The sequence below is a fragment of the Trachinotus anak genome, unplaced genomic scaffold (genome assembly GCF_046630095.1).
Source record: "Trachinotus anak isolate AG129_WGS33_773 ecotype Australia unplaced genomic scaffold, CSIRO_AGI_Tana_v1 ptg000032l, whole genome shotgun sequence".
NCBI classification, from domain to species: domain Eukaryota; kingdom Metazoa; phylum Chordata; class Actinopteri; order Carangiformes; family Carangidae; genus Trachinotus; species Trachinotus anak.
In genome coordinates, this window is record NW_027273883.1 from 15,620,207 (window position 1) to 15,643,114 (window position 22,908).

At 41.5% G+C, this 22,908-nt stretch overlaps 1 protein-coding gene across 1 annotated transcript; it reads right to left on the minus strand.

The window, feature by feature from the left end:
* Nucleotides 1-132: 132 nt before the first annotated feature.
* On the minus strand, nt 133-21,644 carry st14 (ST14 transmembrane serine protease matriptase). The gene is made up of 19 exons (XM_071470668.1): nt 21,408-21,644; nt 14,116-14,263; nt 13,366-13,526; nt 12,138-12,208; nt 11,521-11,693; nt 10,757-10,792; nt 10,067-10,295; nt 8,560-8,699; nt 8,343-8,446; nt 7,832-7,941; nt 7,359-7,489; nt 6,779-6,883; nt 5,856-5,963; nt 5,383-5,496; nt 4,728-4,847; nt 4,055-4,235; nt 3,047-3,315; nt 2,334-2,470; nt 133-2,186 (listed from the first exon to the last, which is right to left on the minus strand). The coding sequence occupies exons 1-19, from the start codon at nt 21,432-21,434 to the stop codon at nt 2,025-2,027; spliced, it is 2,526 nt and encodes an 841-aa protein (XP_071326769.1). The 5' UTR covers nt 21,435-21,644; the 3' UTR covers nt 133-2,024.
* Nucleotides 21,645-22,908: the final 1,264 nt, after the last annotated feature.

Consider the following 22,908-nt stretch of genomic DNA (forward strand, 5'->3'; position numbering starts at 1 on the left):
TAGAGCTCTAACAAAGGTAGGTATTATCTGACAATATGAGTTCGTCTTGTCACCTCTGTTCCCCAGGTAGGCATGCTGTGCTCGATGGGGAGGAGCGCTACATGCTCATAACAGTTCTACTGTGAGAAGAGATGAGGTCTCACAAGACTAACATTTATTAGGCACAACATAACACAAACCGAGGCACCATCAGAGACAAGTAATACAGGTAATGTAATTAGGTAGAGAGGCATCAGATAAAAGACGTTTATCATTGTGACTTTTTTTGTACAAAAACATACAGAAATACAAACAAAGAGAGAATAAAGTATATCCATAATCCAAATCACAGTCACAGTGTACAGCACTCATAAAAATATCTTCTAAAAGTTGTGGTTGCTCCCTACTTTCTGGAAGAGACGCCGAGCAAACTTTAACTGTTAATGCTCTATGGAATTAATAAAGGTCCACTGACCAATATCCCCCAACAAATTCTTTATTACTTTTCCCCCTTCAATAAATAATACTTATGCAAATCTTTGGTTCGCTCATCCAGGATGTAATATTTCCAGGACAAGTCAGAGATGAAGGCAAACAGACTAAAAGTAACCATCCGGTCAAATCTTAGATTTTAACGTTGATCGAGTTGGTCGTGACCAAAAAGAGGAAACGCTCACAGGGATGAGACCTTGTTGCATTGCTCTGGCAACTAGTCACAATCCTATTGGTTTGCTTCGGCTCTCAGGTGTATGTGACTGAAGACTTCAATCATCCTAAGCTTAACTAGAGACCTGGGCAAAAGCCATCTGTAAAGGTCTAGTACAAATACTGATCTAGGATCCCCAGTCAGATCAGCAACAACTTAAGCATCACTCCAGACAGATCAGAATTCCTCAAGGGCCACGCTGGTGTTTTTGCCTGTTTTGACCATCGGCTACAAATCAGGTATACTTAACATTACTGCTGGCCATTTCCCAAAGCAAACCACCTTTCACATTGATTCATGCTTTTCTACCCTCCAGGCAGCTTCTTGTTTTCATTCATTCTGGTATGATATGAAAATGTTCCTTAATGTTGTGTGATTGTTTATTTTTTGTTCTTTTGTTTTTGTTTTCCATCAAACTTCTGTTATCATCACATGATAATATAAACTGTTTCTGAAAGTTGATATTTACACTTTACTGATAACAACTGAGACTAATGGCTGCCTGGCAGATAGGTAGATAAAAATCAGTCAGAAAAAAAAACCATGCTATGCTTTGGAAAACGGTGTGTGTGATGTATGAGTGTTTTGCAGCAAAAAGACTAAAACAAGTGTTACGGTCCTTTAGGATATTGGATTAATAAAACCCCAGATTTATAGCTATCTACAGCATGATCCCACTGACAAAGTGCAAAATACAATGCAGCCCAAGAGGATGAAGGCATCTCACCTGTTTAGAAAAACATAATACTATGGATTAGAAACGCAATTACATATTCAGGGAGTTTAAAGAAACACACTTTAAAAATTGTAATATGTTCATATCCTGCATCAACCTCACAATGTTAGATTTTACTAATACTGAGAAAATGATTCCCAGAATATACAAAATGTATTATTTGTACTCAGGGCGTATTCACCAGTGAAACATGACATGGTTGATAGGGATAAAAGACAGTGTCCTGATTTACATCTTTAAAAACTATAGAAAGGGTGGGTTGCTGTGGTTTATGAGTAAGTGTGTAATCGCGCGCGCATGTGTGTGTGTGTGTGTGTGTGTGTGTGCGTGTGTGTGTGTGTGTGTGTGTGTGTGTGTGTGTGTGTGTGTGTGTGTGTGTGAGTGAGAGAGTGAGTGGGAAAAAAGGGGTTGGCAACCAAATAAAGTGCTTTAAATAACTGATGTGAGTAGCTGGGTCCATGCAACAGTATCCTTAGTCTGCTGCTAAATGGATACATCTTGGATTTGAAGCCCTGAATCAGACTCAAATGTTCCTTCTCCATTATTTTTAGCACTGTGACATTGTTCCCCGCTCCGCATCCCTCCCTCTTCCTCACAGCATCATCAAATCCCTGTCTCCATCTTGATCCAGTCTCTCAGCTTGGTGACGCGCGAGTAGACGCCGGGCTTGTTCCGACGAGCACAGCCCTCACCCCAGCTCACAATGCCAGCCTGGAACCACTTCCCACTCTCCTCGAAACACACCAGGGGTCCTCCGGAGTCTCCCTGGTGAGCACGGTCAGAGGAGATCAGTTATTAGATTGGGCTCAGATGTGAGAGCACGATAACTACACAGGTGTGAAAACGTGTCTATATCTATATCAGCCCTTTGTCCTTTCAGTCTTTGCTGGAGCACATGGTGCATGGTCTCACCTGGCATGCGTCAACTCCTCCAGCCAAGAATCCACTGCAGAGCATCCTGGAAGTGAGTTGGCCCTCTGTGACCACGTTACACACCGTGTCGTTGATGATTTTCACTGATGCCTTCTGTAGCAGCTGTGCCTTTTGACCTGCAAGAGCAGGACAAAGTCGGTCAGCGCTCTACCACGTGACCTCTGTGTTCATCACTAACATAAAAAGTGTTAATGAGTTGGATTAGTGTTAGCTAACGAATGTTTAAGAGGTTTCACATGAGAGCTGACGTCTGTCTTGATGTATGGATATGGAAGAAGGCTTAATGGAACAGAGCAGATTAGAAAAAGATGAGAGAAAAAGGGAGGGAGGGATGAGCGGAAGAGAAGTATGTCATGACGGGAGAGATAAAGAAATGGGAGGGACATTAAAGAAAAGGAAGAAGACAGGATGAAATGAGAAAAAGATAAAGGGAAGGAAAAGGAAGCAGACAGGGAAAGAAGATGAAGGACCGAGATGAATAGCTCATTGTGAAAAGGATGGGGGAGGAGTGGGATGTCTTAATTTTGATGTGAGTTGGATATGCTAAAAAGAAAAACAGAGCCGTAGAGTGGGTCAACGTTAATTGAGGAATAACAGTAGAAATATTCAAATTAGTATATTAATAATCAGTTACAGTAAAAAATAAAAACTTACTACAGTTCTAACTAGAATCACCAATTCATGCATAATACCTCCTTCTCGGAGCGCGCCCCAGCCTGTGACCCAGCACGCCATGCCTGCAGGGAAGACGTGGGAGGGAGAGGGTAGGCAGATGGGTTGGATGGTGTTAGTGAACTGCAGCGGCTCACTGAGCTCCAGCAGTGCAATGTCATAGTCAAAGGTCATCTGGTTGTAATCTGGGTGGGAGATGATCCTCTTCAATGAGCGGCGCTCTACGCCATCCTGCTTGTACTGGTCCTGCATGCCACTGTATGTCTGCCAGTTGGATGCAACATGGTTCCTGTGGTAGGAAGTACAGCATCATGGGGCAAAGGTTACGTTTCTTTACGTGCATAAGGCAGGATGGGTTGCTACACAACAGCCTTGCAACATGTGCTACGTTTGAGGTTATACGTTTTTAATCTCTGCTGAGACTGTGTGAGAAGGAATTCATTATAAGACCAACAGAAACTGCCAACCATGTACAAAAATATGCAAAGCCACACAGTACTTATGATGATATATAACAGTCAAGGAAACCTTTGTAATCTCTGAAAATGCTCACAAATTAAATTATGGCCTTTTGTACAACAAATATCAACACCAGCTGTGAGTGTGTGAAAATGAACACATTCCCCGCTCAGTCACAACACAAGTGGCTCAGGCTGAACAGCATGGTTAGTGCTCCACCCACAGGACACTCTGTTGAATACAGCTGCATGTTTTTATGGATGAGTTGGAAATTGAACCCCCCCATCCCCCACCCACAAGGTTTGCTGAATTAACTCTATCATCAGGGGCTAATTTTCAGACTTTCCAATTTGTATATAAATGGTCCTCTGTCATGGACATTTCTTTCCAGCATCATTCAGAATACTGAATAATAATAACTAAGAAAAAAAAAAGAAAAATCAAATAATGTGCTAAATATAACGGTTTATAGCCCAAAATATATGAGAGGGAATCTGTTTCATGGTTTAAAAACAGTACAGCCCTGGTCTGTACATGTGTATGAGAGCTGTGGATGTGCTGTGACTCACTCTGGGCTGGTGGTGACAAAACAGTGGGAAGCCGAAAGGAGCCACCGCTCAGAGATGACAGAGGCACCGCAAACATGCCCATAGGTCTTGAAGTGAAGGCTGACCTGCCAGGGCCACTCCCCCAGCTCAGCGTTCTGCCCTCCCACGATGCGGTTCAGCTTGTAAGGCCTGGTGCCACAATCTGACATTTAACAGAGAATACAATGAGAGAGGTAGGGTCCTGGATGGTGAGTGCAAAATGCTGGGTGAGACTGGCATCAGTGATCAGAGAGAAAAATCAGAAAATGAGATTAAGTTGACTTGAAGCCATCATGACTTTGGCCTTGGCTGTGAATGCTACTGTGACTCTTGGAATCATAATAAGGCACATTGGCATATTAGCTGATCAAAAAAAAAAAAAAAAAAAAAAAATACAGACACACCCTGAGGCTCAAATGGAGGAAAAAACAAAAACTTCAGAGATGACAAGAGCTGCTTTCAAAGAAGAATGAAATAAATAAAGCACTCAAGGCCTGGGGCTCTTTTCTAACAGACAGCGCAACACGCAGCTCAACCCAGCTCCTCTATAATCTACTTTGAATGACACTGAAGAGATTAGATCCACTTTCAGCTGTTTTAGAATTTTTAAAAAGCTGAGCACTGCAGCAAGGAAAGACATTAAAACATTTCTTACGACAGCTGTCCTCATCGGAGTTATCAGAGCAGTCGTTGACGCGGTCGCATTCGGCGTTCACCTTGTTGACACATTCTTCGTTCTTACACTTGAAGCTGAACTCAGAGCAGATACCTGGAGCTGCAGTGGGGTGGAGACAGGTCCCAGAATCAAAACACATAGCATATTTCAGTCAAAGTGTTAGAGCATTGCTAAGTTTAACCAGTAAAAATACTATGCAATCAGAGAGGCTTCAAAGTGAGGCTTGAATGCACAATGCATAGTGATTGAGGAGCTGATTGCATTGATTGGGCGTATTGATTGGGGTTGAGGTCTAATATCCCTCCTTATTCACAGAAGGGAAAATCAAAAGGAAATGCAAGAGTGCCCTCTGTGCGTTTGTGTGTGTGTGTGTGTGTGTGCGTGCAACTGAGTGAAAGGGAAACTGATAAAGAGAGAAGTAGAGAGCAGGAGGAAATAAAAGAAAGAGCAAAAAAAATACTTTGAATCAAGAATAATCAGTCTTCAGTACAGCATCTTTGTAAAACCTAAAACTCTACTGAGCTGTGGATGAAGCCTAAATGCTTAATGGTTGGTGTAACATGCTTATAAATTACTCTGTGAGGAATTTTCAAATGTGCGACTGGCTAGGAAGACAATAAGTGCTGCTACTTACAGGTTTTACAAGAGGCCTCGTCGCTTCCATCTACACAGTCCTTCTTACTGTTACACACAACATCATAGGGCAGACAAGCCCCATCCCCACAGCGCCACTCATTCTCCTCACAACCTGGAGGCAATGAAACATAGTGATGAGGATATTATGATAAAATAAAGATGAAAACTTAAATAAAGAAACAAGGCAATAAGCTTCACAAGGACATTAGTGGTGCAGCCACAGTGGACATTAGCATCTGTCTCCATTCTTCTTGCGTGTATTACACATGATTAAGCGTCTGGACAGATGCTGAGCAAATTGGGCAGGGCTTCAAACAAACTCCATTACTGATAGAATAATGACTGCACACAGCCCAGGAGTCAGTGACCAGAGCATTAGCAGTGATGTTCCTCTAATGTTAGCACAATTAGCATAGCATTAGATAGGGTTTGTATTCCCCAAAGGGCCCTCAAAGAGACGGGGATACTTACTGCACCGTTTCTCATCGCTTCCGTCTCCGCAGTCGTTGACGCGATCGCAAACCCAAAGCCTCGGTTTGCACAAACCATTCCCACAAGCAAACTGGTCCTTTTCGCACTCTGGAGTAACAGCCACGCCATGTATTTAAACAGTGCAACAGAGGAAGATGTTAAAAGGAGTGTTTCGAAATATAATTATACAAATATAAAATTACAAAACACTAATGGCTGGCATACTGAGAGTAAAGAGTTCAACAGTTGGGGGAAATAAAGCTGATTTGCCTGCTGAGAGCTAGATGAGAAGGTTGAGAGCACTCTCTTGTCTGCACATAAAATAAGAAGCCACAGACAGCAGGCAGGTAGCTTTGCTTAGCACAAAGACTAGAAACAGCTGTGTTGTGTCTTCCAGCAACTCTAAAGCTCAGTAATTAACACATTATATATAGTTTACTTCATTTGCATTAAAAGCAAAATGTAAAACTGGCAAGTTTTAACTTTGCAGGAGCTGTGTGCAAGACTCTATCTTGACTGTTTACAGTGAGTGGCTCACTGAAATGCAGTAACCTCACAGTGAAGGTAAGTAGAGCAATCGTCTTTCTTGCACATTCCTCCACTCTATAACCACAACTTGTCATTTTTCTCTTTAAATTTTGTTACATTTGGACACAGCTAGGATAGCCATTCCCCACTGTTTCCACTCTTAATGCTACACTAAGCTAACTGGATGCTGGCCTTAGCCTTATATTTAACAGGCAGATATGAGAGTGGTATTGATCCTCTCATCCAGCTCCTGGCAAGTAAGCAAATAAAAGGATTTCCCAATTTGTCAAACTTTTCCTCTAAAGAGCTGAGAGGAGGAGGAAAGAGAGTAAAAAACGAGGAGGGGAGGGGAGAAAAGAAAGGAGAAAGAGTGGTTGGGTCAAGGGGGCACTTACGGCATTTCATCTCGTCACTCATATCACCACAGTCGTTCCAGCCGTCACACCTCAGTTCGTTGGCGATGCAGATGCCAGAGGCGCAAGGGAACTTGTCGGGGCAAGCTGCTCACAAAACAGAGAAGCAGGGAAAAGAGGAGAGAAAGAGGATGATGACAAATTGAGCGAGAGGGAGTGACAGTGTATGCTCACAACATCTGTCATGTGGCCGATGCTTGTCCCTGTTGATCAGAGCAATTATAAATCCATTTCAGTCAAACTGGGAGACAGCATAAAGAGCGGAGGGTATTGAAAGCGCAGAGCTCATGACTGACAGTGGCAAATAAAATGGACCCAATAAACAAGCTCTCTGGTGATTAGTCTAGCTCTTGAGTTTCACTGCCGCAGTTTCTAAGCCTCCATCGCTAAAACAGCTCTATTTGGCTGTCAGTCAGCCACCGTCTTCTAGTATATCAGACTGCACAGTTACTCTCCCTGTCTTGCTCTGTAATGGCAGGCTATGAGTGTCACTGTCATGTCGCAACATTTCACCCATCTCACCAAGTGTTTTGCCAATGTGGGTAACAGACTTTTAACTCACGGTTTGCGGGATCGTATGCGGTGTACTCTGCACTGAAGCCTTTGTCAGTGTAGGACTCATCGGAGTGGAAGGTCACATCTAGGGTGTTGCTCTCACTGGTCAAAGCCAAAGAGGACATTTCTCCACAATACCTGGGCACAAAATTCAGGTTTATTACAACTTGGATTTATTTAAGGTGAATACTTTAGGTCAGTCTGCAAACTGTGAAGGAAAGACGGCTTCAGGCATCATTTCACCATTCACCTTTGTTTTCTCTGACCAACCTGAAGGTTTGGTTAAAACCTGCGTGACTGCTTGCTTGGCTGCTCATGTCTCAGTCCAACTACTTTGCAGCTTTTTAACTTAATGAGGACAACGTTTTTATTTACTGATGATAGGAATGATGCTGAAACTTCAAAATAACTGTAATTTTCCTGTAACGCACACACTGTAAAACACAACCAGACATGTTATTCACATGACCTAAGTCTTACTTGGTGCCCATAATCTCCACATAGTCTTTGTGACACACACGGATGTCCACCCCAGGCTCCTTCATGCGGAACATGTTGAACTTCACCCGCACCTTTTTCCCAGCAGGGACCTACAGCACAGAGGAAGAGGTGATTGGTTCATGAGAACCTTATTTATCATGCATGTCACTCCTCTGCCCACACACAAAGACATGTATCTGTATCCAATGTAAATGCATACAAGCAACACACCCAACAGGCAGTGGGTGTACACACACACACACACACACACACAGTAGTACATACACACCAGCAAACAAAACCAACACACAAAACACTGCAGCTCAGCTAGAGCTGCGGCAGCAACAGCGTTCTGACAGATGAAGATAGAAGAGGTACTGAACAGCTTGGCTTCTGTAGTGCTGCCTCAGCATTCCTCTCATGGCAGGCTAAGGATGGTGGATGAGGAGGTGGGTGGGTGGAGGGGTTTCAGGAAGAGGAGGGGGCCAGGGAGAGGAGCAGTGATGCAAACCTTGATGGTCCACTTGCAGTCCATGGCAGGAGGATAGAAGCTGGGGTGAAGTGGGGAGGTGAAGACTCCTTTGTTTGCAGAGAGGGCACCACCACAGGTTTTCACTGAGAGGAACATGTCATATATTCACATTAATCTAGGTGAAGTGCTGCAGATATAGCACAGAATGCAGTGGCAAACGGATGATGTGAGGTGCTGTGAACGTCTCCTTTATTACTTTCAGACTGGGGGATGGCTTTGTACTCCGCCTCGAAGCCCGGCCTCTGGACATCAGTGTCAGTGATCAAGCTAATCAGCATGATGTTGCCGGATGACACCACCTCCAGAGGGTTGGAGGGGGGCCTCTGGCCACACTTCCTATGAGAGAGGGACAAGTAGTCAAGCAAGATAGTGCACAAATCAGATATGATTACAGAGTCAGAAAAAATGTGTTAGAAACAAATTGTTGTGAACACAATCATAAAGCATCGGCTGAATGTCTGATGCATTTAGTAAACAGAGTTGTACAGTTCCTCAGGATGTGCCACATTTAAGGAACTCAAATGTGGCTGTAATTCTTTTTAGTCAGAAGCAGTAAAACATCAATGTGGCAAACAAGTTTAAAATACTAGAAAAAATAATTTGGAAAGAAAAAAATCAATAGATAAGCAGAGAAAGAGATAAATAAGGTGAGATGTGCCAGCACTAGATAGAAATTGCTTAGGCGGAGTTTCAAAGTCAAACATTAGGTACATTAGCAAAAAGTTTCAGCACTGCTGGCGGTGGAGCCATAGAGGTGTGAATGACGCTGCAAGAACAGTAATACATCTACCTCCGGTACAATAATGTCATTACAGAGTATTATATTATGGCTCTCATAAACCCCATGTCACCTTGGATAAAGCTGATCGCTCAATAGCATTATAAAAATTTTATGCATCACTTGGTAACGCATATTTGTTTGGCAATGGTTCCCAAGTTTGAAATTGCCTACAGCTACAACTGATGTTGCATTCAGGAGCCTGTAGTTTCAGAATTTTACCACTCCCCCACAGACATAGTGCAATTACACACAGTGGTGTAGCAGTATTCAGGTTTGCACCCATCACAGATTTGAAAGGAGAGGTCTTTTTGAGCCAACTCAATCTCACTGAGGTCTCAAAAGTTAACAATAAAATGGGACATGCCGCTTGGAAGGCTTCAGAGCCAAAAAAAAAAAAAAAAAAGAAAAAAAAAAGGCTGTAATCACAAATGCCGTGAAAGGAATGAAGTGGAACATGTTTTCCACCCACATCAAAACAGCTTTTACTCCTAAATCCCTCTGCAACATTTCAGTCAAATACAAAGTGATTCCTAGTGGTTGTCCTCTGGGAATCATGTAGAGCTATATTCCCCCTCTCTCTGATCTTCAAGGCTAAATAAATGAGACAAATGTTGGTTGAGCCCCATCAAACAAACCCTGCTACCAAGGTTTAAGGCAAAATGTGAATGCGATTTGTGTCACAATTTGAAGTTCTGTAGGAGCACAAATGAGTCAATTTATTGCTTTCCTTTTAAATAAAACTCCTCTTGAGGGTAGACATTAGTGCCAGGTATACTGCACCACATACTGCTATTAAATATTGTGACGGTAAAAACCTGCTCAATCCATCAAAGATTTAACATTTAAAGAGCACCAGTATGACTTTCTGCCATGGCCAACATGCTTCCCAAACCCTCTGGACATCCACAGCCCGATGACTCACTCTGTGATGGCCTGCGAGTCATCTGGACTCAAAGAGTCAAAGATGGAGACAAAGTCATCACTGCAGTCATCCTCAATGTGGAAGAATGGGAACTTGACAGATATGGCATTGTCTTGTGAGGCTCGGATTTGCCACTGACACCGAGACTTGGCAGGGTAGCCTACAGGGTACCCTGGAGATGAAAATTTCTTCGGCGTTTCTTCAGCCTCCAGGCGGTAGAAACAATTATCTGCGGATAACAACACTGGTTATGTCATACAGCATACATAGACATATGATACCAGACAACAGTAGTTTATAACTGGTAAACTGAAACCTCATCATCTTCATGTTCTCTATCTTCTTCTTCTACATTTCAAAACTATGTAATCACAAGTTCTTCCATCCTTTATGCTACAGATGTATGTAAAGCCAGATTAATGTAAGGATAGTGCATCTATTATGGTAATGTAATGTAATATAGTCTAATCATCCCAAGGTTATAAATCACCAGACAGTGTCAAAGAAAAGTGTCAGGCATAGTGACTGACTTGCCCCGGCCTGATACAGGGTTCTCAATCTCTGACGAGAGCAGCACATGTACAGTACAGGCCGGGCCAGCCATTCGTCACAGACTGGCAGGAGGGTGAGCATCTAGCCAGCTGGAAAATTACAGCTGCGAGTGATTGAAATGGGACGCGCTGTACTCACTGGCTCTGGGGTTCCTGGCCATGCGAGGGTCTGTGACTGGAGACAGAGAGAGAGGGTGGGAGAGAGTGGCAGAGAAACAGGAGGGAAGGTAAGAATGGGTCACCAAAGTTGGGTGGCTGATAGAATTTGATGCATGAACCTAAAACATTTGGGTTGCACATTTTCTGTTCCATTTCCCTGCGGTTAAGGGAACCGGTGGTGGTATGTAGCTCTTTCTGCTCCATCTCACCTTGCCCTACAGCAGCAACCCATACATCTCTGTCTAACTATCTGGGACAGCAACATCAAATCATACCCACAGAAATCATTTTAAAGAAGACCAAAACCACTGAGTCACAGGGCCAGAGCTTGGCTGGTGTCCAGGATGTGGACAAATGCAATGTGAATGCTGAGAAGACGGAAGGAAGAAAAATGGCTGTCTCAAGCCAGGCCAGAGCCCAGCTAATATCATTAGAGGATCCAAACAGCATAAAATGTGCAATCTCAGATGAAGCACAAGCAGAGAGCTCTGGCTTATCTATTATCATCTTATCAGCACAACTCAGAGTTGGCTCCTATAATACAAATAGAGAGCATACAGAATACCCATGCTGATAGGAGATGACAATGACCTTATTCAGATCTGTATTCACTGTGCTTTATCTTTGCTGATTGTTAAATGTCATATTCTGGAGCCAGCTGTAGTAAACACCAAGTTGCCCCTATCTATCTGCCCCTTGGTGTGACCCCCTGCCCATCCCCCACCTGGCCCTGGTGGTACCTACATGAGGCAGTGACTTCACGGATGTTAATATCACTGCGGCCTGCAGTGATGCGCTGCTCCTTAATGCCGTTCTCCAGTGCCTCCAGCACCCGCTCCTCCGAGAACTCCGGCACAATGTCCAGGTCTTCGTATGGGATATCAAACTGGGACCAGTAGTAGGCTATCACACCCTCACTGGTACAAGTGAGAAATGGATGGAGGGGTGGGAAAGAAGAAACCATTCAGTAACAGGCTTTAACATTTAAGAAGAGGAAGCAAAGAGCAGTAGCTGCATGCTCTGTCCACACCCTGTGCAGCACAGCACGACTACACAGGGTTTGAACTGTCATAATTTACTGCCACTGTTAGCGCAGCGCTACACAATTCACTACAGTGCAATGCTACACACAGAACTGAGCATGGTCACAAGTTAACAGACCACATCTAACCTTAATTTTGGGTGTGCTAAAAAATGCATCAGACTTGAAACTCTCAGCCCTTACAGGTCAGAGCAACAAAGCTTTCCCTTCATGCAAGATTTAACATGAAGTTTCTTTCTCACACTGAGTTTTCAAAGTTTTACTGTGGACTGTTCGGCAGAAGAAAGGAAATTAGAGGAGTTCAAGATCTCAACGGTACCTGAACGCAGTGACCACAGATTTAGTGTAGTATTTTGCGAGGAGTGGATCTTTCTTGTAGTTTTCCCCCAGCTGTGTAGAGAAAAATGTATTTTTTACTGAACAGGGCATGTACAAGATTTCTGCTTGTTTGCCTCAAGACAAAGTGCAAATTAGCATGTTAACATTCAAAAAAATGCCTTCCATGCAAAGCACACAACAATGGGCTCCTCAATTAACTGTCTTGCCTTCAGCTGCACTGAGCTACGAACTGTATCAGACAGTTCAGCGCAAGTACTATTAGTGGAAAAAAACTGGAGCTGCACATAATGGTAAGAGAAAGTCAAAGAACATCTGATGAAAAAGAGGAGAGAACCAGCTCCAGAAGAGGATTCACAGGTTTCATCTGTGTGGTTAGTGAAAAAAGCAGAAAGTGATGTGGAGAGGACAGGGATTGTTCACAGAACAAAGTGGTCAATTATCATAAAATATCATGACCAGTTTCAAAATTGCCACTTCTAAAGTTTGAGTCAGCATCAAATATGAACCAGTCGCCATTTTACCAAAGCCACCTAAGAGATACAGAGAAGATTAAATCAAATTTTCACGGACTCCACAGACAGGTGGTGCTAGAGCGGCAGGATGAAGCTGTTGGATAACTGGTTAAACATGCCCAGCATTGTTTACCTGAAGACATACCTCACAAGTTGTAAACAGATCTAGTTTATCGTCCTAGATCTTTAAAAGCTGACCCTTTTGTTGTGTGCTAGAAAATATCTGGTACATCCTAAAGCTCTCACCGGAGTCATCTAGTCATCTAAAATTCAAATCCACCACTTCCACTCTAATTCTCACCCAACGCCCTCACTTGTGTAGTTTTCCACTGAGAAAGTGTGTGCTTGATGGGGTTTGAGCCAGGCTTTTTTTGTTACCAACATGCTCCTAAGTGGTACTACAAACATCTCCACTGTCTCCAATAATAGGAGATGCTGTTGAGGGAATTACTAAGGGAATGTACAGCGTTTTATTCCACCCACACAAAATGTGCCCTGCAGTGTCTGTGCGCTGTGAGGGGCAGATTTAAAAAGCATTTCCACAACACCAAACAACATCCACAGCTGATCCTTAGTGAGAGAAGAGAACCGAGTGTAAAATTCAATTCAAAATCGTTAACAACAGACAATGTTGACGATTAAAAAAAAAGGAAACAAAAATAGGAATGTGATCTTCTTTGTGGGTGTCGAACTTACAATGTCCTCCAGTTTGTGCGCCAAATCCTCAAATTGTTTGCTGCCTGTATCCTCCAGCCTCTGGTCATACTGTGCTCCAACCAGCTTCATATGCCCACTGAAGACCTCTTCTGATGGGCTGCTGTGTTTACTAAGTGTGGCGTCTGAATCAGCATCTTTGACTTTGAGGAGAGAAGCAGATAAGACTTAGGTGTCTGCTCAACAAAACGCTGGAAGATAGCTGCCTGTGATGGCAGAGAGGAGTTGGGCTTTTAAACAGGCCTTTAAGCACTATTTCAAAGTTGTACAGCGTGATCTCACATCAAGTCGACAGTTTGGCTCTCAGAGCAATTAAAACCCCCGGTCGAATCAAGCGGCTGTTTATCGAGACTTCAGAGGCGTTTTTATCAGACCCTGAATGTGTAAATGACAGAGAAGCTGTGCCGTGGACTCTGCGACATCTGTCTCCTTTGCATTATTAAAGGAGAAAGTCAGGGCTGTGAAAAAAGGGCTAACACTAATGGGAAATTACAAAGTCCAAACAAGCCACACTTAAAAACTTTTATTTCAAAGCGCTGTGCCTTCACAGCAAGTGGAAATGATCAGCGTTACAGTTTCTGATGTTAGCGATGTAAACACTCTGAACCTCTCATTTAATTTCAATCAATAACCTTGATTTATACTGAAAAATGTCAAGAGAACGCCCAACATCACATGATTTTCTGAAGTCTATCTCATCTATCTCTATGGACGATGTAATGGAGTACTCACAGACAAACAGCCAAATGAGGAACGCTGCAACAGCTGCAAGGATGAGAACTGCCACAAGAACCCCGATGATGATGCCCATCTTCCTCTTTGATTGCACCTTCTCTTTGCTGGTTAAGAAGTCGATCCGCTCATGGTGGCCATTGCGGCCCTGATGCAGAAAAAAGAGCAAAACAGAGTCAACAAAACATACAGCACGTACGCCATGCTCTGAATGCAGCTAACGTTTACTTTGATTACACTGTGGACTACCATGAGCGGTGTATCCCTGCAGTGTGTATTGAATCTTAACATGTGGATATTAAATGCAGTAGTAAACACTAATCTTTAGTTTAACTAGAACCTTAAGACAGATCTCCAAATTATCTTACGAGGACTGGGACATCAATAACAGTTTTAGACTAAACAAATGTAGATTATGATTTGGTGCTATACAAATAAAACTGAATTGAACTGAATTGAATTTGCAGTTAATCCTAATTCCATTAAGATAAATAATACAGGGTCTGTAAAAGATTTGTTTGGTTATACAATATATACATCTATACATTATATATTCATAATTTATATTCATATGTTGTCATTAAGGAGCTAACAAAGAAATTGACTCAGTGTAATCGATGACAGTAAGTCGGGCACATTTGTACAAACTGGTGATTTGCTAAATGGCAGAAAACAAAGTCAAACATAAAGAGCAGTTCTTAGTATTAAAGTGATAGATAAACTGCTGAACTATGGCACAATATCTAAGAAAATAAGTGATGTGAAACGCCTTACACTGCTTTCCAAGAGTGGCAGGTTCAAACAGGCAGCTTGGACATGTTTGCAAAACTGGCCAAACCTGTTTAGTAAATGTGACAGAGCTCCCACACTCATACCTCCGTGTACACATACAGTGCATGCATTCAGAAATTGCCTCATAACTAAGGGATAACAGAGCAGTGGATATGGGCATAATGCTCTAGGCTGCGTGCGTGTTCTGTCAATACTGTGTGTCTGTTGTTGAGCTCTCTCAAGTTGGTGGACTGAGAGAAAGGTTTCACAACACTTAGTAATCAACACACAATGAATTCAGTGCCTGTAGCCCATGAGTGAAGAAGCCCGAGTGCCATTAGGGATGGAGAATCACTTTGGTATTAAATCAATTTGTCAGATGTGCTGCCCCTTAAGATGGGGGCTCAATTACATGAGTCTAGATGATAACTCATGGCAATTAAGGCCTATTCTTACCCAGCCCGGGCTTCCACACATGCTTTCTAATTGGAATCTCTAACAGCAATCGTGGGCCAGAATGAGGGGAATCATTAGAGAAGGGGTCAGCAAGTGCTCCAGGGTCTCTCTCTATCAGTCCCCATGATCACAGCCTAATAAAACCATTACATGCTCTTCATCATATCACATTCTTCACTCCTAGAAAGAAATACTATCCCAGTTCTGAAATGTGTGCAGCACTTTTTTTTAAATACCATCTTGGTGAGCTGAGCCATTTCTAAAGAGGAAGTAGTGGTTGTCTCTCAGTACTGATTTTTTTTTTTTTTTTTACAAAAAAGCCACAACATGCTGATACAAATTTAAAAAAAGAAGAAAAAAAAAAAAAGACTGACAGTCTGAGCTGTATAACAGACCTCAGATTTAGGGAATTCAAAATTGCTGGTAAACATAGATAGTTATTCTGAAATCAGCTGATGTAGAGAATTTCTAGACAGGCTAACCAGTCTGACAAGTAGAAAACAACCTTTTAGCAGAGTTGCTATCATGTAATTTCAGCACTAGTCTTCATTAACAATGAGTTCTCACACTAATCGACATCTCTCGTCAGTGAATAAAGCAGAGACTGAATGTACTGTAACGTACGGTACTTAAGAAGAGCTTTGATGCACTGGAACATAATCATTATTTCTGTTTACTGGATTAAATATTGACTTTTTACATATTTATTTGATGACTGCATTGACTACCACATGCACAACAAACAATAAAATATAAACAGTTTAGGAGAAATCAAAGCTGTTACGTGTACCATTTTTAATATTAAAGTATTGTATTCCTTCCAGCTTTAAGCATCAATAATGGGACTATTTTTCCCTGTGTCTTTTTGATTCTTAATTATATATTACTGGTAACACTGCTGGACTTTCAAAAGACCGCTACAGTCTGGGTTTCACATTAACTCACGTAACACACTCAAGTATAGTCAGGGCTCATTTCTTTTAAATTTTCTTCACTAATGCGTTTAAATCTGTGTTAGCGAGCCAAAATAAACCATCCGCTCATCAAGTGGGGCATATCAAGATGCTGATTACACAGCATGATTTTCACAGTGTGCCTTGGGACAGTCACAATAACAGTCCACAATGTGCAGTTTTATTTTGAAAAAAAATATTATAATAATAATAACAACTTACTATTATTATGATTACTGTTATCATTATTATTATTATTATTATTATTATTAGGCACTGAATTATAGATATTACATGGCTTGGTTGACAGATTTGCAAAAAGCCTTTTATTTAAAATCATGAAAATTGGGAACAAAAACAAAAGTGTTGTGTTTATATTTATATTCAGTGTTTTTTGTCTGCCACTGAGACATTCAAATCTGCCATGTTGACCTTAAGTTTCCATGCTCAATGAATCAAACATCAATATATAATGCCACAGAGCACAGGGTTGCAAAAACTTAAAAAGCCTGAAGCCCAAACAACAAACAATTAGTCATGTGGATTATTTTCAGTTCTCAGTTGATCCACATGAGTAGAGGAAGATGTAAGCAAGGAGAAATAATAAAGATGAACTGATTGCAGTCTGAGAAGACACCCACTGATTAAAAAAAATATATATTTTTGGGCCAAAACAGTTATTGTGAGAGTTCACATTATGAGTGCCTTAAGTAAAAGAAAATAGCCGTTTTACTATTCTTACTTATGTACAGATCCTCTACAACATGGGATTTGACTGTCAACCACATTAGTCTAAATAGATGGCAACACTACAGTTGCGAGAACCCTTCTACACAGTGTGAAACTGGTTGTGAGTCAGCCCCTCATGGTCCAACTCACACACAGAGCACGAGTTCAGGGTGTGAGTTAACATAACCTTTTTTTCCCACATTTGCTTTGTCATCCCCCCAAACTATCTCTGTCTCTGGTCACGTGGGGAGGCTGTACATTCCCACATGCCTCCTACAACAGACATGTTTTAATCTTCTCCTTTCTAATTTCTTAGACAGCAACCACGCCTCACCTCTCGAATGTGCCAAATGTTAATCCTAACCCTGACTGAAGCAGTTACCCACTGTCAAAGTGAGCAGGTGAGATTCACACAGATATGGTAACTGTAGTTACACTGATCACTGGCAGAGCCCTCTCAGGTTTTTTCACAGAAAACATTTTGACATGTCACAGTAGGAAAAGCACAAGTGTAAATAATAAAATTAATGATAAATTCCAATTAGCTGCTTCAGATTCAGTGACATGGTATTGTACATGCTGGCTCAAATCATACTGTAATGGCTTACTGGGACAATGGAGAGTCAGTTGTGTCCTGGTGACTTCTCTAACTACTAGTCTTAGTGGGTGTGAAAAGCATGTACGCAATATGCAACCATTTTTTCCCCAATCCTCCTTGCCTGTTCATACAGGTGCCGCCCAATATTCTTTCTTAGAAACGCTGACTACACCTAAATACCCACCTACACCTACATATCCGTTAAAAAAAAATGGATCATGTATGTCATCAACACTTCAGATAATTCAAGGCCAAGTTACAGTAACAACTGCAGCCCTAACATTTGCAGATGTTCAAAGAGAGAGACTTCTGTGGCATGTTGCTTCCATTTAACTTAGTATTTGTGGTTCCACAGTCCAAGCATTAACTCTGGGGTACAACTTAAACGAGTACTCCATCTTTTTTGAAGTGCGCTTCAATAACATTGGTGAACTCACACTGGACAATTAAAAACAAACAAACAAACAAACAAAAAAAAACAACCAAAATCGATATGGCAGGAGCAAAAAAATCAACTTGTTTATTCCATTCCTCTTCCTTGTCAAAACATGGCACCTACAGTACCCACAATGCAACTTGACCACTGACAGTTCAGTCAGAGATTAGGGTCTTTTGCTAGCAGCCTCAAGCAGAGAGGAGGAGTGGGCTACAGAGGTCTGTAAAGTTCACATCTTTCTAACTCCACATCCCAACATTATTTTTTTAAATTCAAAAAACTTGCAGCCCTGACCCAACTCAAGTCACATCACTGGAGGCATTTTATCAGATTCATCTAGAGCTACAAAAGGCTTTATACAACTTTTTTCACAGTGTGGCAGTACTCCTCAAGACCTATGAACAGACTTCCATGTGTAAACTTGGTGGAGCTCCCCTTTAAAAGGCTCACATGTGCTTTTCTCCCACTCACCAGCACCGATCTAACCTATCCAAACAAACCAGCCCGGAGACTGCAACCAGAAGGTCCAATCAAATACGACAGCCAATCAATGCAATTTAGGCCTCAGTGGCCTCATATTTACTGTGAGCAAACAAACACCTCCACACATCTCTTACCTGACAGTAGCCCCAAGCAGGCATTAGCAGTTAGCCTCTTAAACTGCAGCATCAGCCATTTAGCTGCGTATGAGGAAGACAGCCTCACGGCATTCTACCACCTCGCTGCTCAAAGTGGAGCTAGGCGGAAGGTTGGGACAAATCCTTCCTCACTAAAGAAGTGAGGAAGACTAAAGGAAGAACAATTCTGTTGCTTCCTTTACGTGGACGCAATCTCCGTCAAGTTGTGCACGCTGATATATAACCTTATGCAAATTCTGAACCCAGAAATGGCTGCAGCTAAAGCTAAAAGGCAAACAAAGCCTGTGTTAAAGATTAAAGTTGGCACCAGCTTTGTCAGTGTTTTTGAATCCATCATTAAATGGAGTCAATAATAAGAAATGTGATATTAGTACTGCCTTATTTTGCTCAGTTTCAACATGACTACCCTTGAAATGTGGGCTGAAATGCAACTGAAAAAGCAATATGGCCTTGCCTGAAGAATTATTCACTGATTCCCTGCTGAGTCACCACACAAACAGAGAACAGACTGACTACATTAATCATAGTGTTCCCATTTGATCCAGTGTCTAAGACTGGCCTCATTGACTGTGTGTAATCAAATATTAACAGAGAAAGAAATGTTAATTTATCAACAGTTTCACTCCTACCACTTACATAATTTAAAACAGGTATGTGTTTTCAGGAAGACAAAGATCAGAGGTGTGGCATGGCAACTTTGTGTTTTCATTAGATTTATATTAAAATCTACAGCATTTTGCCAGTGATTTGAGGGCGGTTTAGTTATATTTGAATGTTAGCTTTGTGTGGTCCATCCATGTAAATCGGAAAAAATATGCAGCTCATAATTTCTTTGGGAAATCTCACTCACAGCTTTCCAAAGAATAACCTACATAATTTTGAAAAGAGGAAATAGCAGCACTTATTTTGTTGGTTTGCATGTTTTGCTGTGTCTTAACAAAAGCGTGGTCACGCAAGGACAGTGACAGTTCGCATGTATCGCATGTGATCTCTGATCTAGGCTCTAGTACTTATAGGTATTCTGACAATATGCTACTGATTCTTTTAAAGCTTTGCTGATGTCACTCTATACTACTTTATTTAGCCGAATCCTGTTACTGTTAGGCCACATTCTTAGAATACACATACACACTACTGAGTGTATTTCCACGGGGTTAAAACTGTTTTTATGAAGTTGTCAGATAAAGGTTGTAGTGAGCTGGTGAATTTGAGCAGAACTGACCAAAGCCTTGTAACCATTAATGAGTCCCTTCAGAAAATAGAAGTTCACCTTTGGCCATCTGTCACTATTTTCTGCCCACATCCTGTGCTGGTGTTTCAAAGAGTGTAAAGCAAGACTGAATAATGATAGAACAAGAATTAATGTGCATGTTCCAGGAGAATCTGACTTAGAGGGTAGGCAACATAAGCTTTTGGCAGTTTTCACCAAGAAAATACAACTACGGATGTGTGTCATCACACACAACAACTACCACAAGTGGGAATTAAAACATGATTTGAAAACTATCTGAATGTGATTCTTAAACACAGGAGTGGTTCAAAGAACGACTCAGCCAATCGAAGCTACACAGTTCCTTCAGTTTGTACTGTTTCTTATTTTTGTAAATTACCAAAGTAGATAACATTCAACCAGCTTTAAAACAAACAAGCGTCTTTGTATACATTCATCAAAAACACAAAGAAAACTAGCATTGTAAATACCAACTATTAATACTGACACAGTACGCCTCACAGAGGCTTTCTAGGCCTCTAGCCCTCTTTCTGCATAGAACAGCAGAGATCAACTCTTCTTAATATCTAACCAGATCTGGGTCACAGGCTGTGAAATGTTGAGTGGTACATTATAAAAACATTTCATACAGCTTTGAGAAGTTTCCTTATATACAAGAAGTTATTAAAAGGTAAACATCGGTATGAATGTGTAAGCAAATGCAGCAGTATCCACATCTGTTTTATCTGACATGAATTAATCTGACTTCACCAAAGTTAATAGCTTTGTTTTGTATAGTATAATAAAAGCATATTCTGCAGAATGTATAATTTAATTACCCACATTTCAAACAATTCTTTAATATTTAATTCAATTATAATCTATTATTCATCACAATATCTTTTTTTCTTTCTGAAGGCAAAGTAGATGTAAATAAACAATCCTCCCTCTTTCCCCGCACTGACATCTAATTGACATCAAATTCAAAAGTTTCAGCTTCCAAGTCTGTCTCCGTGTGACAGTACACTGGCCAAAATGAAAACACAAGAGGACTAATTTTTAACACTAGTCAAGTGGCCCGGGTTTAATCATTCATTCAAACATCTATAATGGAGGGAAGACATCCATACTGATATCAGAGGCACAGAAACAAACGGATGCTAATTCAAAGAACTTCCAGTGTACGCTGCCAAAGGCTAGAAGTATGAGGAGCAAATGTTTGAAACGTCAGTCATTCGTGTGGGCCTAAATCCTACACACACACACAGAGAGAGAGAGAGAGAGAGAGAGAGAGAGAGAGAGAGAGAGAGAGAGAGAGAGAACTCCTACAGAAAACAGGTGATCAGATGCAGATCCAGGCCCGACACACTCGGATACGTGGTAAAGTATTGTGTTTCATGGAGGAAACGTACAAAGTGCAGTGATTGTCCCTAAAATGACATTAAACAAAGGACCTCCGTGAGCGGAGCCGAGTACAATGCGACACTTCAGTGTAACTTACGTCGTATTCATATCTGGCAGAATGCATCTTCCAGAAACGGCCCAGTCCAACAGGATCTAAGACAACTCCTCGTTTGTATGTAAGAGTGTTGCTGAATGATTAACCTTTACTGTTTAGACCGGTAAACAGTGAGGTTACGATCACTAAGTCCAGGTGACTGTGTCTCTTCCTAAGCCGTCGATGACTGAAAGCGTCGAAACACCGACCTCTTCCACACACACCTATGGTTCAAACCACTCCCCCAAATACCTGCCGCTGCTGGGAGCCTCCAGCAGGTAAACCTGCCACTCACCAGACTGTCCCACAGTGAACTCTAAGACCACAACAAACAACTGCCCACACCTCTTTATTCAAAGTTTTATTCAACCACTTGCTGCTCCGGCGTTTGGACACATTCTGCAGGCAATGAGAGAGAAAGTTGTTTTTTTTTTTTTTTTTTTGTTTGTTTTTGTTTTATTTTCATACCGTGTGTTCCCCCTGCTGACCATTTGTGATGTTGCTGGCAAGCGTGGTGAATTTTTTGTGTGGACTATTACTATAATGTTTTGAATGAACTTATAAGCTTGTATTGCAGCTACATACAAAATGTATGTTATATAATCACCTTGATTTATGCACTGCATATAAAATAGGCCACAACACGCAGTGCAATACAATGCATTATAGTCAATATTATGGAATTTATATTGCAAAGAATAACCGATAGATAGATAGATAGATAGATAGATAGATAGATAGATAGATAGATAGATAGATGACTTTATTCATCCCCGAAGGGAAATTAGGTTGTTACAGCAGTCCGGTGTATTAGAATACAAACATACAATAGAATGGAATACTGAGGTAGACAGAATAGAAATAAAAATACAGAATGTCAAGATATAAATACCATAAATAATAATATACTGTGAATATGCATATGTAAATAGAAAGTGCAAAAAAAAGGATGCAAATATTGTATGATATGATATATAATATCAATACGGTTAGTATTTGGAGTGGAGTGTTGTGGTGATTCAGAGTGCAAAGTGTGACAAGTCATCTTGTGTCATCTTGGCTCTGACAGAGGTAGATGAGTTGTACAGTCTGATTACAGTAGGTAGGAACGATTTCCTGTATGGTTCCTTAGAGCAGCGGGGTTGGATGAGTCTGTTGCTGAAGCTGCTCTTCAGCTTGTCCAGTGTTTTGTGGAGGGGGTGAGAGGGATTGTCCATGATTACCAGCAGTTTTGCCAGCATCCTTTCCTCCACCACCTCCTCCAGGGTGACAAGCTTAGAGCCAACAACAGACTCTGCCTTCTTGATGAGTTTGTTCAGTCTGTTGGCATCCTTTGCCTTGATGCCCGCACCCCAGGACACCGCAGCAAAGAAGATGGTGCTCGCCACAACAGACTGATAGAACATCTGCAGCATCTTGTTGCAGACATGAAAAGACCTGAGCCTCCTCAGGAGGTAAAGCCAGCTCTGAGCCCTTCTTGTAGATGGCCTCTGTATTGGTGGAC

Coding starts and splice junctions, on each gene's coding strand:
- st14 (XM_071470668.1), bottom strand. CDS start 21,434: ATGCATTCTGCCAGATATGAATACGAC. Junction 6,884..7,358: donor CGCATACGATCCCGCAAACC/GTGAGTTAAAAG, acceptor TTTTGTGAGCAG/CTTGCCCCGACAAGTTCCCT. Junction 4,848..5,382: donor CGAGGCCTCTTGTAAAACCT/GTAAGTAGCAGC, acceptor ACCCCACTGCAG/CTCCAGGTATCTGCTCTGAG.